Source organism: Perognathus longimembris, chromosome 11, assembly GCF_023159225.1.
Source record: "Perognathus longimembris pacificus isolate PPM17 chromosome 11, ASM2315922v1, whole genome shotgun sequence".
Lineage (NCBI taxonomy): Eukaryota > Metazoa > Chordata > Mammalia > Rodentia > Heteromyidae > Perognathus > Perognathus longimembris.
Window position 1 is genome coordinate 61,486,306 of NC_063171.1, and position 13,929 is coordinate 61,500,234.

General features: G+C 39.9%; 1 protein-coding gene across 4 annotated transcripts in view; it reads right to left on the minus strand.

Annotated features, from left to right (window-relative positions):
* The window catches only part of Camsap2 (calmodulin regulated spectrin associated protein family member 2), a 76,033-nt gene that overhangs the window by 30,947 nt on the left and 31,157 nt on the right, over window positions 1-13,929 (minus strand). For all 4 annotated transcript variants that reach the window (XM_048357286.1, XM_048357288.1, XM_048357287.1 and 1 more), the window contains exons 3-4: window positions 7,187-7,348; window positions 1,709-1,792 (exon numbers count right to left, since the gene is read on the minus strand). In XM_048357286.1, the coding sequence (XP_048213243.1) occupies window positions 1,709-1,792; window positions 7,187-7,348 (246 nt within the window). The remainder of the gene's footprint in view (window positions 1-1,708; window positions 1,793-7,186; window positions 7,349-13,929) is intronic.

Below are 13,929 nucleotides of genomic sequence, written 5' to 3' on the forward strand. Positions count from 1 at the left end.
AACCTTTAGGGAAAAGGACCCCAGAAAAGTTAAGATGAAAGATTAAACACAGATCATGTTCTCAGGGGATGATATAATCAATAAGTTTGATGGGGGAATTCAATGGGATCCCTAAGTATAAAACTGAAACAAAATTTTAAGTGGACCTTCACAAAATTTTTCATTGCATTTGGTAAAAGACAAAAGTTTCCTTCTCCTCCTTTTATTTCCTCTTTCTGTTCTTATGTATAAATGGGAACTGTATAAACATATACATGGGAAGGTATAAATGGGAAAAATGCATAAAAGTACTGTGAAATTATTAACACAAATGAAAAATAAGATCCTTAGTTAGGTACATCTGTAATCCTAGCTACTCAGTTGGCTGAGGCCTGGAGGACTGAGATTCAAAGCCAGTCTGGGGAAAAAAAACAAACCATGAGACTCATCTCCAATTAACCAGCAAAAAGCTGAGGTGAAGATATGGCTCAAGTGGTAGAGCACTAGCCATGGTTAATAAAGCTGGGCCAGAGCTCAAGGTCCTGATACTGATAGAGTTCACATCCTGATACTGGGGGTAGTAAACTTCGTATTCTATATATGCTTAAAAATCACCTTTCAGGGGCTGGGAATGTGGCTTAGTGGTAGAGTGCTGGCCTTGTATGCATGAAGCCCCGGGTTCGATCATTCAGTACCACACAAACAGAAAAGGCCAGAAGTGGTGCTGTGGCTCAAGTGGTAGAGTGCTAGCTAGCCTTGGGCAAAAAAGGAAGCCAGGGACAGTGCTCAGGCCCTGAGTTCGAGCCCCAGGACTGGCAAAAAAAAATTACCTTTCATGCTATAAAACATAAAATATACTATGTTCCTGAAAATATACTTTTGATTTAAGTACATGAAAAGTATTAAAGAAACATAGCCCGGTGCCACGGCTCACCCCTGTAACCTTAGCTACTCAGGAGGCAGACATCTGAGGATCAGGGTTTGAAGCCAGCCCAGGAAAGAAAGTCTGTGAGATTCTTTTTTTTTTTTTTTTTGGCCAGTCCTGGGCCTTGGACTCAGGGGCTGAGCACTGTCCCTGGCTTCTTCCCGCTCAAGGCTAGCACTCTGCCACTTGAGCCACAGTGCCGCTTCTGGCCGTTTTCTGTATATGTGGTGCTGGGGAATCGAACCCAGGGCCTCGTGTATCCGAGGCAGGCACTCTTGCCACTAGGCTATATCCCCAGCCCTGTGAGACTCTTATCTCTAGTTAATCACCCAAAAAAGCTGGAAGTGGAGCTGTGGCTCAAGAATGCTACCCTTGGGACAGCGCCCAGGCCCTGAGTTCAAGTCCCAGGACCAGCACAAAAAGAAATTGTAAAGACTAAGTCTATGTTAATATTCTTTTCCAGTGAAGTATATTATACAATTTTAAATTCCAGGTATATCATTTTAAAGGCTGGTCTTTACACTTAAAATTGTTTTCTTGTTGTTTCATACATTTTTCCAACAAACACTACTATTGCCAAAAAGTCTCAGAAATTGAGTTCCAGTCATTAATAATTTTTTTACAGTATTGCCCCATAAGCCTTCCTTTTATATTCCCACTTGGTGTTTATAATGTGGTTTCCTAAGGTACAGTTAACACTGAAAAATTTAATGAACCTAACTATTAATATTTCCCCAAATAATACCTATAAGTGAATACACACAGACACACACATACAGGTTTTTTCCCTCTTGAAATTCATACCTTTTGACCTGCTGGAGCTTCAACTGTGTGATGTTCTTTCATTTTCTGTTCTTGTTCCATTATGTCCTTCAAGTGCTCATTTACCTTAAAATATAAAAACCATGTTTAGATTTAACAATTCAAATATAACAACGAACAAGATGTACTTTAACATGCCTGGTCAAATCTCTGATATCACATATGATTACCACACAAATAAAGAAAATGTCATTGTAACAACCAGGGGGAAAATCTTGAGAAGTAGTTGGTATTTTAATATTATTTCATTAGTTTATCATAACTTGTAGAGCACTTCAAGTCAGAAACACATACTGGGTACTAAAAAGGGGGACTTAATGACACAAGTTTTAATATTGAAGAGGAAAGTGTAGTAAGTAAAAGCAATTTTAATCTATTTTAGAACTAGTAAATGAAAATTGTTTTACTAAAGTTAAACATGGTCATTATCAGCAACAAACACTGTAAATGCATTAATTAGCAGTGATTTCACACACATCCATGGTTCATGGCAGAGTTTTACTGAGTTATGAAGCCACAGTTAACAGACAAAATTCCACATCTAAAAATGAGTCTCAGGAGAAGGCCTAATTTAACACCTTTCATATTATTCAATATTCAACTAGCCCATAATTCAAAAGCGGTTAAGAAACCATAAGTAAATCTTGTATATAAACTATTTCTTAAGAACACTTTGTATAAATTTTTATTTCAAAGTAAAAATTTTAAGATGACTGTGGCAACGGTAAGTAAAACTTACAATGACATTTCTAAAGAACAATAATGCCATTGGCCACCAATAGAAACAAAGTTAGGAGAAAGACTTTAAATATATTTGTGGAAATTTTTCTTTCCTTTTGTTAAAGTCAGCATTTTACTATAAACTTTTCTAATTATATTTCATTAAGCATTTCTAGGTGTTTATAACAGACTAACACAATGAGAAAAATCACTAGCATGTTCTGTCTTTGGTACACACCTTATAAGGGAGTTTAACAAGCTCTACACATCATTGAAGCATTCCATACAATGTGCCAGTTAGGGGCAAGGAAGAAGACAGGACCAAAAAAATATGGGAACATTTATCACTTTTTGTCTTTCCTTGCTTCCCTCCCTTTCCTTTTTATGTTTGAATTCCCTTTTTTTTTTTTTTCCTTTAAGAAAGAAACACTTGGGCTGGGGATATAGCCTAGTGGCAAGAGTGCCTGCCTCGGATACACGAGGCCCTAGGTTCGATTCCCCAGCACCACATATACAAAAAATGGCCAGAAGCGGCGCTGTGGCTCAGGTGGCGGAGTGCTAGCCTTGAGCGGGAAGAAGCCAGGGACAGTGCTCAGGCCCTGAGTACAAGGCCCAGGACTGGCCAAAAAAAAAAAAAAAAGAAAAGAAAGAAACACTTGGGGCTGGGAATGTAGATTGGTGGTAGAGTGCTTGCCTAGCATGCATGAAGCCTTGGGTTCGATTCCTAAGAAAAAGCTGGAAGTAGCGCTGTGGCTCAAGTGGTAGAGTGCTAGCCTTGAGCAAAGGAGGCTCAGAGACGGTTCCCAGGCCCAGAGTTCAAGCCCCAGGACTGGTAAAAAAACAAAACAAAACAAGAAAGAAACACTTTTCCAGTTCACCACTAAGTAGCTGTAACTGGTTGGCCAATTTGGATATCATTTTAATGATTTTTTAAAGAAGTTTTTAATCCAATTTTGTTCACAAAGCAAAAACAGTCACAAATCAACACTTTAAAACCTTGCTCATTAACTGATTATTCACACCTTCAACAGACATTTACTGAATGCTGGTTGCGTTGTCAGACACTGCACGCAGTAGTTAGAAGAGAGAGGCTTCAGCAAAGAGGGCTGTTTCACGAAGACCTCTGCTATGGTCTGAATGTTTGTCCCTCCAAACCCATAGACTGGAAATACTCCGTGTGACAGTAACAAGAGGAGGGCTCTGCCCTCACAGATGAGATCAGTGCATACAAGAGGTTCAAGGAAGAGCTGGGACGTTCCCGTCATGGGAACATGGACACAACAAGAAATAGCCATCTTTGAAGCGGAGAGCTCACTGTGAATATGCTGACACTCTGATCTTCCACTTCCTAGCTTCCAGAACAGTGAGAAATAAATTCTTTTAGGGACAGACTGAGGGGTAACTGTAATCTGAGATCAGAGGAAAACAGCCTAACCAAAATAAGTGAAGAGGAAAGGGGAGTCTTCAGAAAATGAAAAAATCAGCAAAGACCCAGTAGTACAAAAAATACTTGGTGCCTAAATAACTGAATGAAGAATGGTAAGAGTAGACCACAGTAAACTAGAAAAGGGCTAACAAGAGGAGACAGGAAAGAGAGGTAGGAGCAAACAATGAGAGGTACACATAATAATAACTTCTGGGTTATCTCTAAGATTTAAGATTTGGATTTTTCATTTTTATGTTAAGTTCATTTTAGCTACAAATGCTTAAAATTACTTTAACCACATCATGGTCACTTTTCTATGGGAGGTTTCTTTTAGAATCATGGAAGCATTATCCAAGTGAAGAAAAGGCAATGATATTCAAAGCAGCTAAAATAGAGGTCTGAAGGAGACAGTAGGGTAAACTAGTAATAAGAATACATAATGGGGGGCTGGGGATATAGCCTAGTGGCAAGAGTGCCTGCCTCGGATACACGAGGCCCTAGGTTCGATTCCCCAGCACCACATATACAGAAAACGGCCAGAAGCGGCGCTGTGGCTCAAGTGGCAGAGTGCTAGCCTTGAGCGGGAAGAAGCCAGGGACGGTGCTCAGGCCCTGAGTCCAAGGCCCAGGACTGGCCAAAAAAAAAAAAAAAAAAAAAAGAATACATAATGACTCTGGGCCTGTAGAATGGAGCCAGGAAAAATACTCTTCAGGTAGAGGTTAAATCAAGTCATTTAAAACTTCATCTAGAAACTGACCTGGTTGGGTATGGCTATATAAAAATTCTAAATGTTCCTAATTAAATTACTTTCTTATCTTTGTATAAGTGTGTAAAGTTCTAAAGTGTCTAACTATTCTATAATTTGGACTACTTACTAATGTATTTATTTTTGGGCCAGTCCTGGGGCTTGAACTCAGGGCCTAGGCACTATCCCTGAGCTTCTTTTGCTCAAGACTAGCACTTTACCACCTGAGCCACAGAGCCACTTCCAGACACATACTAATTTATCAATGTTGATTAAACATCATATCATAACCAAACCTTCTGCTGATGTAGGAACCTGAACTAAAAAGAAAGATGGTCATAGTACCTATCTTCATAAAGACTATTTAAGTAGGCTGTAATGTAGATTAAACACACACACACACACACACACACACAATGGTTCAGTAAAGTAATTAGCAACTCTGAAAAATGCTATGCAAGAAAGAAAGTGTTAAGAGCATAAAACTAGCGTTGGCAGGTGCCTACTTTAATAAGATTGTGGGGAAAAGTGCTATCCGAGTTGAGAAGCGATGGAGCAGAAGCACCAAGCCGTGCAGAGTTGGGAGATGGGCTGCCCACGAGCAGGAAACATCGTGCTCAATGGTCCAGGGGTGAGAAAGGCCACACAGCTGGAATGAAGTAAGAGAAATGAGAGAGACAGTGGCCACGAGCTTTGGATGGAGAAGTGCACAGAGGTCAGATCAGACAGGTCTTTCTAGGTTGTAGTAAATGTTACTTTTTATTTTAAGTCCAAAGTAAAGCCTCCAAAATGTTTTAAGTAAAAGGATGACCTGATATAATCCAAGCTGCAGTATGAAAAGAAACTGGAAGAGTTCCAATTCTGATAATAGTTTATTCCCCAATCATCATGTATTCAATCATTAAGCTTGTATCATGCAAAACCTCTGGACAAAATATAAAAGACAAATTCTGGAAAAAATATTAACTCTAGACAAAAATACAAATGATGGACTGCATATGTAGCTTAGTGGTAAGAGAGTATATTAACATGGAAAGTCCTAAATTCAATCCCAAGCATCAAACGTGTGTGTGTGTGTGTGTGTGTGTGTGTGTGTGTGTGTGTGTGTGTGTGTATAAAAACAAAACTGGAGGGCTGGGAATGTGGCTTAGTGGTAGAGTGCTTGCCTAGCATGCATGAAGCCCTGGGTTTGATCTCTCAGTACCACATAAACAGAAAAGGCCAGAAGTGTACTGTGGCTCAAGTGATAAAAGTGCTAGCCTTGAGCAAAAGAAGCTCAGGGACAGTGCTCAGGCCCTGAGTTCAAGCCTCAGGATTGGCCAAAACAAAAAACAAAACAAAAAAAAAACACACGAAAGTGGTACTGTGGCTCAAGTGGTAGAGCACTCACTCTGAGAAAAAAGCAGCTCAGGGACAGTGCCCAGGCTCAGAGTTCAAGCCCCAGGACCAGTAAAAACAACAACAAAAAGTGTTTGAGATTGAATCTGGGCTTGAGCACCCTTAGCAAATGTTGAATAGCTTTAACGGGCATTCAAAGCAAGTGAGTGGGAAGGATAGGCGGAGGGGGCTCTGCCGTGGAGGCGAAGCTCACAAGGTTCCTGATGAGGGGAAGGTCTAGGATGGCAGCAGCATTCTCTGCAGCTGACATGGAGTGGGAAAAATATCACCAAAGATGAAGAAATAAAGGAACTCAGGGGCAGAGTACTCATATTATATTTGCATTAATAAAGATAAGGATGATAGATGGGAGTGTTTTAGCTTCTTATGATGAGCATGATGTGAGTGTTCCACACCTATTTGCTTTCAAATCTGCTCAGTGTTTGCTCACAAACACTTTTCTCTGAGGTGACAGTTATAAATAAAAGCAGACAAAGATGAACTGATTACTCAAATTAACAAAGGGAGTGATGCAATGACACTTTAAATATCTTCAAGTACATACCACAGTTCCCAAAAATTAAACCCCAAACCACATCACACAATCAATATGAATTTGTATAACTTGATCAAGTAAACCCAAAACTCTCCTAATTGAAAACGTTTGAAATTATTTCATTCTTGGATTCAAAGATACTTACTAGACCTTCACTGTGTCCAGTTCCCTATTCTGTGTGCTCTGAATTCTGTAATAATCTGATATAAACTAGACTTTTTTTCTTTTTTCTTTCTAGGCCCAAGACCAGGACTCAAACTCAGTAGCTGACACTTTTACTCACTGGCTGGTGCACTACCAACTGGGCCATGCCACCAACTCCTAGGCTAATCATTTCTAACTATGATTACAGACACTACCAGATCATTTTCACCATTTTGTTAGTCAAAAATTTCAAGAAAGGGGCTAGAGGCATGGCTCAGGTGGTAGGGTACCTGCCAAAGCACATAAAGCATCAATCAGTTAGCAAGTTCAAGTCCTAGTCTCAGACCTAAAAACAAAATAATTCAAGTAAAACAAAACTTCAACTTTTGATCTGATTTAAAACAAAAGTAGTCAAGAGGCAATGAATAATTTTAAAATTCACTTTTTCCACTTAGTAGACTCACTTCTACTCAAGTGAGTATACAATCCTACCTTATTTATCCAGTACATGACAGCATCCTCAATATCATAGGGCAGATCTGTGGCTTGAAAAAAGGCTGAATACTGTTGAGCACACCCAATTACTTTTTCTATGCTGACCATCTCTACAGTGTAAGCCATCATTAGGGTGTCTACCATGGCCAAATGCGCACTCTGAAAAGAAGAACAAACAATTAAAACTATACTTGGGAATTGCTGTATATACATACACATATGATGTATGTGTATATGTATGCATATGGATATATGTGTATAAACATTTTTCTAACAAATAGCATTGATAGTAAAGACTTAAATCAACCTTAGTAAGAAAACATACATCATATACACTGAAGATAGCTAACTAGACCAACACTAATACATTATTCAAAAAAAATATATATATATATACACACACACACATACACACAAAGAAATTAAAATACTTGTTGCTTAGAGCTAGGGGCACAACTAAGGAGTAGGGGAGTGATGGATACCAAAGTTTCTAAAGGGAAAACAATATTCTAAAATTGATTATAATGATGGTTATTTTATTTGTGATGGCAATTATGTATATTTGTGATTACAATTTTTTTTTTTTTGCCAGTCCTGGGCCTTGGACTCAGGGCCTGAGCACCATCCCTGGCTTCTTCCCGCTCAAGGGTAGCACTCTGCCACCTAAGCCACAGCGCCCCTTCTGGCCGTTTTCCATATATGTGGTGCTGGGGAATCGAACCAAGAGCTTCATGTGTAGGAGGCAAGCGCTCTTGCCACTAGGCCATATTCCCAGCCCCTGTGATTACATTTTTAAAAACATTGGTTTGTACATTTATCTGCTTGTGAAAGTTTTAGCAAAAATTTTAGTATGACATGGTTAAAGTAGGAAGACATTTTTTAAAAGAGAAGCACTTCCTGCTTCTCATGCATCTCTTAAGTGTTATCCATTATCAATGTATCTGCAGAGTAATTTTGTTCCTATCACATCCTGCTAGTCAAAGTTTGAACTCAGGGCCTGCTACTTGCTTGGCTTTTTGCTCAACTGGTACTCTATCAGTTGAGCCATGCCCCTGACCCTCCTTTTTGCTGGTTAATTTGGAGATAGTCTCATGGACTGCTGTGCCTACAGCCTCCGGAGCGGGAAGGTTACAGACTGTCTCTCAGGCTTGCACAGCACCTTTATTTACTGCTCAAAGTGAGTAGTCATTTATTTATTTTTTTTAGATAGTGGTATATTTTAGATAATAGATAAATTACCATGTTTATTTTATAAATTTTCATTCCACCATACCTTTAAACTAGAAACATACACCTGATGATAAAAGATAAATGCTTAATTAATTCACATAAATTTTACTTTCATATGGATCCAATTAACTTGTTTTTTGTTTATCTTTTTGTATTTTTGTAGGATTAATTGATCCCAGGACCTCACACAAACTAGGCAAGAGCTCTACCCTGAGCTACACTGCCAGTCCCAATTAGGCCCTCTTTTTCTTCTTTTTAATGAGGTTTTGCTATGTATCCCAGGTTATTTTAAAAGATCTTTACCTATGGTATTTCTTATATACTCCGTTATTATTTTAGTAGCTAGAATCTTGAGAGCATTCTATAGTTCTTCTGATAGAAATTTATCAGAAAATGTTTCTAATCATGTCTGTCCTTCATCTAATAAAGAAATCATAGCATATCAAAAGTCCAACTATCAAAAGGTGTTTGGAGCTTGCTGAGGTGGCACATGTCTATATTCCAAACTCAGGAGGATGGCAAGTTTGAAGCCAGTTTGGATTACAAAGACAGTTCCTGTCCCATAGAAAAAACAAAAATACACTGGCCCAAGTAGCAAACAACATGGACTTTTCTTAAAAACCAAGTCAGGAATGTGTGCTGATCAGCAAGTACCTTTGCAGTTAACAACAGGAGGTTAGGACTGTTGTTCCGGGTGTAATGCTGTACTGATTAAACACAAGCCAAAAGACTGCCATTGCTGCTCTGTGGTACCCAGGCAGAATGTGAATGGGGCAGCCTACTATGAAAGGTGACCTCATGAGACTCAAAATCCTACCATGACATGTTCTCAAACAACCGACTACACATATTGATATTTCTATTTTATTGGTCTCTTCCTGGTTAAATATGTTAAATACAGAAAGCAAGTTTAAAAAGTATGATTACTGGGCTGGGGGTGTGACTCAGGCACCTGCCTAGCAAGTGCAAGGCCCCGAGTTCAAATTTCAGTCCATCAAAAAAGATGAGTACGCTGGGTACTGGTAGCTCACGCCTGTAATCCTAGCTACTCAGGAAGGTGAGATCTGGGGATCTTGGTTCAAAAGCCAGCCCAGGCAGGAAAGTCTGTGAGACTCTTATCTCCAATTAACCACCAGAAAACCTGAAGTGGAGCTGTGACTCAAAAGTGGTAGAGTGCTCGCCCTGAGCAGAGGAAGGGGGGTATGATTACTAGCATCATAATAATGCTTACTTGGCTGCCACTTAACTCTGCCCCAATTTTTTTTTTGTAAAGGTGATGTACATAGGGGTTACAGTTAACCTAAGTCACGTATTGAGTACATTTCTTTTTGAACAGTGTTACCTCTTCCTTCTCCCAGTTTTTTCCTTCCTAATCCCCCTACCCCACCAGTCGTCTAGTTCACTTTCAACATAGCATCTAGTGAGTATCACTGCTGAATTAAGTTCACTCTTAGTCTCACCATTGCTGTGCTTCCCCTTGCCTTCCCCAAATCAGATAAACTTACATTCAAGACAAAAAGTACAGAAATCATAAACAGCAACAAAAGGGGGGGGGGACCAAAAAGCCCACAAAAAGTAAAAAAGCCTCTGGTTTCCATTTCTTGAAGTGGATTTCATTTTGAATTCAGGGCCTAGCACTGTCTCCCTGAACAGGCTGGTGCTCTACCACTTGAGCCACAGCTCTACTTCTGACTCTTTTTTTTTTTTGCCAGTGCTGGGGCTAGAACTCAGGGCCTGAGTACTGTCCCTGGCTTCTTTTTGCTCAAGGCTCGTATTCTACCACTTGAGCCACAGTGCCACTTCCGGCTTTTTTTTCTATATATGTGGTGCTGACGAATTGAACTCAGGGCTTCATGTATACAAGGCGAGCACTTTACCACTAGGCCATATTCCCAGCCCTACTTCTGACTTTGTTGATGGTTACTTGAAGATAAAGAGTCTCAGAAACTTTCCTGCCCAGGGTGCTTTGAAGCGATCCTCAGATCTCAACCTTCTGAGTAGCTAGGATTACAGGTGAGTCACTGGTGCCTTGCTTTGAAACAAATTTACAACGGAATTGGTTAGAGTTCTCTTTAATCTGCTCATACAAGCACAATGAATACCTGGTTTATCATTTACATTTGGTGAATTTATTAAACATACTACTTCATGGAAACTTTTCAAGATAAGGTAAAATTTAAAAATATATGCAAGAAGTAGTATGCCCAAATATCTACTAATATGCAATACAGACCACTAAAAGGCATGTGCTCTGATCAGAAACATCAGCCTCATCTGGACTGTATCTAACTTCAAATGTCAAGTTCAGAATGTCTAAATGTGGCTGCTCTGAACAGACAGGGATTTCATATGAATAGCCAAATATACAGAGTAAGCAAAGTCAATTGTTTAGAGGAAATACATTGTTTACATTACAAGTTTCTTGGCTTCAAATCTTAGAGATGGATTCACTTAATCTCTAGGGAGATGTCCAAGAATAACATACTAACCACAATCCTGCCTTTAAGAGTTCCTCACAGGGGCTGGGGATATGGCCTAATGGCAAGAGTGCCTGCCTCATATACATGAGGCCCTGTGTTCGATTCCCCAGCACCACATATACAGAAAATGGCCAGAAGTGGTGCTATGGCTCAAGTGGCAGAGTGCTAGCCTTGAGCTGGAAGAAGCCAGGGACAGTGCTCAGGCCCTGAGTCCAAGCCCCAGGACTGGCCAAAAAAAAAAAAAAAAAAAAAAAAAAAAAGAGTTCCTCACAGACACAGATTACCTTCTAAGGCACATTTCCAATCACATTTCTCTATAGTCAGAAGCCTCCAGTGATTTCGATTTCCCAAGGAAGTATGCCTTTAAAAATTGTGTACTGGGAATTAAACACTAAGCCTTGAGTTCTCCCTCAGCTTTCTTGGTGCCTAGCTGCTCTGCCACTTGAGCCACACCTCCATTTCCCACTTTTGCTGCTTAATTTCAGATAAGAGTGTTGAGAGTTTTCCTGCCCCAGCTGGAATAAAGATCCTCAGACCTCAGGCTCCTGGGTAAGGAGGTTTCTAAGTGTGAGCCACTGGTGCCCAGCCCAAACAACTGTCTTAATCTTGGGATGTTGTCATTCTAGTAACTGATTGTTGAAGCCAAGAGTTGTTTCAAAGTATCTGATATAATCCTCCTTATTTTATCCAAACCTCCTTAATATATACTAAGTAATGCATAGTTCTACTGCAATGCTATTCCCAAATAAACTTAATTTTAAAAAATCTTTGGTGCTATTTAGAGTATACTCATACGATGTTTGCGTCACTTCTAAGAAAGTTAAAATACTGACATACCAATTGCTAAGTAAAATGCAAATAATCTTGGCTTAAACTCTACAGAATATACAACATATTTGGGGCTAGTAATAAACGTCTTGTCACGCACTGAAAAACTATTCTGAGGGGCTGGGGATATGGCCTAGTGGCAAGAGTGCCTGCCTCGTATACATGAGGCCCTGGGTTCGATTCCCCAGCACCACATATACAGAAAATGGCCAGAAGTGGCGCTGTGGCTCAAGTGGCAGAGTGCTAGCCTTGAGCAAAAAGAAGCCAGGGACAGTGCTCACGCCCTGAGTCCAAGCCCCAGGACTGGCCAAAAAAAAAAACAAAAAACAAAAAAAAACACCCAAAAACTACTCTGAGAAGTCTCATATTTGCAGCAATTATAAAATGTACACTCATAAATTTTTGGTATAGCAAGCAATTCAGATTGTTTTCTTGCTGGGCACCAGTGGCCCATGTCTGTAATCCTACTCAGAAGACAGACTGAGGATTGTGGCTGGAAGCCTGTCAGGGCGAGAAAGCCTGTGAGACTCTCATCTCTGATTAAGCACCAAAAAAGCCGGAAGTGGAGTTGTGGCTCAAGTGCAGAGCTCTCTACCTTGAGCAGAAAAGCTCAGGAAAGCATGTAGGCCCCGAGTTCAAGCCCTACTTTCCTTAGTTTCCAACAGAATCAGGATTTTAAAAAAATTTAACAATTCTAAACAAATATGTGTAAATTCAATATGTAAAGGAGGGAAAATGCATTTGTTTGTTTTGGGGGTGGCACTTGGGTTTTGATTCAGCCCCTCGATAAGTCCTCTTATCACTCTTTTGCAACACTACACTACACAGTCTAGCTAATACAGTAAGAAAAGGAAATAAAAGGTATAGAGACCTGGAAGAAAAAATAAAACTATCTTTCTTCATTGGTATAATTGTTTATGTAGAAAATGTAAAACAAATTTTAAAAAGAACTCCTGTAACTGATGTGACTACAGCAAGGTTACAGAATAAGTTAAACATACAAGTCAATCACATTCCAATACATCACCAGTGAACGGCAACCCCTTAAGTCTGAAGTATGTCACCATAAATCTAGGAAGATATGCACAGGGAGGGAAACTAGAAGACACTGATAAATGAAATAAAAGAACTAAATAAAGAGGTCTATGCTATGAAAATAAAGAATCAACATTGTCAGACATCAGTTCTTCCTGAACTGATATCAAGATTCAAAATACCAACCAAAATTCTTACAAATTTTTATACATCTCTTTGTGGTACTGGGACTTGAACTCAGGGCCTCACACTTGTTAAGCAGATGCTCTACTACTTAAACCAAATCCCCTGCACAGTTTGCTCTGGTTATTTTTGACAGGGTGTCTTGTGTTTTGCCCAAACCAACCTAGATCTAGATACTCCTATTTATGCTTACCAATACAGCTAGGATGACAGGCTCACAACACTATGCCCAATTATTCTGTTGAGATGAGGTTTCACAAATCTTTGACCAGTCTGGCCTGGACCCATGATCCAACTGATCTCCACCTCCCTTGTCCCTGGCACAATCGGCACAAAGCACCTCATCAAGCTATTGGCTGGGGGCTCACTCTGAACCTCAGTCCTCCTGATCTCCACCTCCCATGCAGCTAAGAGTATTGGCATGAGCCACTGGCACCTACTGCTTGCAAACTCTCTCATTTACATAGAAAGGCAAAATAACCAGGACAGAAAACAGAGCCCTGAAGGAGAACCAAGTTGGGAGAATCGACTGCCTGGACTGTGAGACTTAATGTAATGCTGTAGTAAATCAAGACAGTTTGAAACTGGCCAAAGAATGCACAGACTCACAGAGCAGAGAGCCAAGAGAGACCCACACAAGTATCTTCAACAACTGATCTTTGACAAAGGAACAGGGGCAGAAGTACAATGAAAGCTTTTGTAACACGATGTGCTGGAACAACCAGACATCCATATGGAAAAAAAAAAAGGAAGAAAAAAGGCAATCTATCTTATACCCTTCACAAAAATTAATCAAAGATAACAGACGTAAATGTAGAGTGAATACAAAACTATAAACTATACGATAGCATAGGAGGATACACAAATAACTGTCCACAGCCCTCCGCAAGGTGTGGGTAGGTTCTGAGACTCTGCCACCTAATGATTTCTAGGTTCCAGGACATGTGGGCTTGACGTTGCTCAGCCCTCGCTGCTGAGTAAATG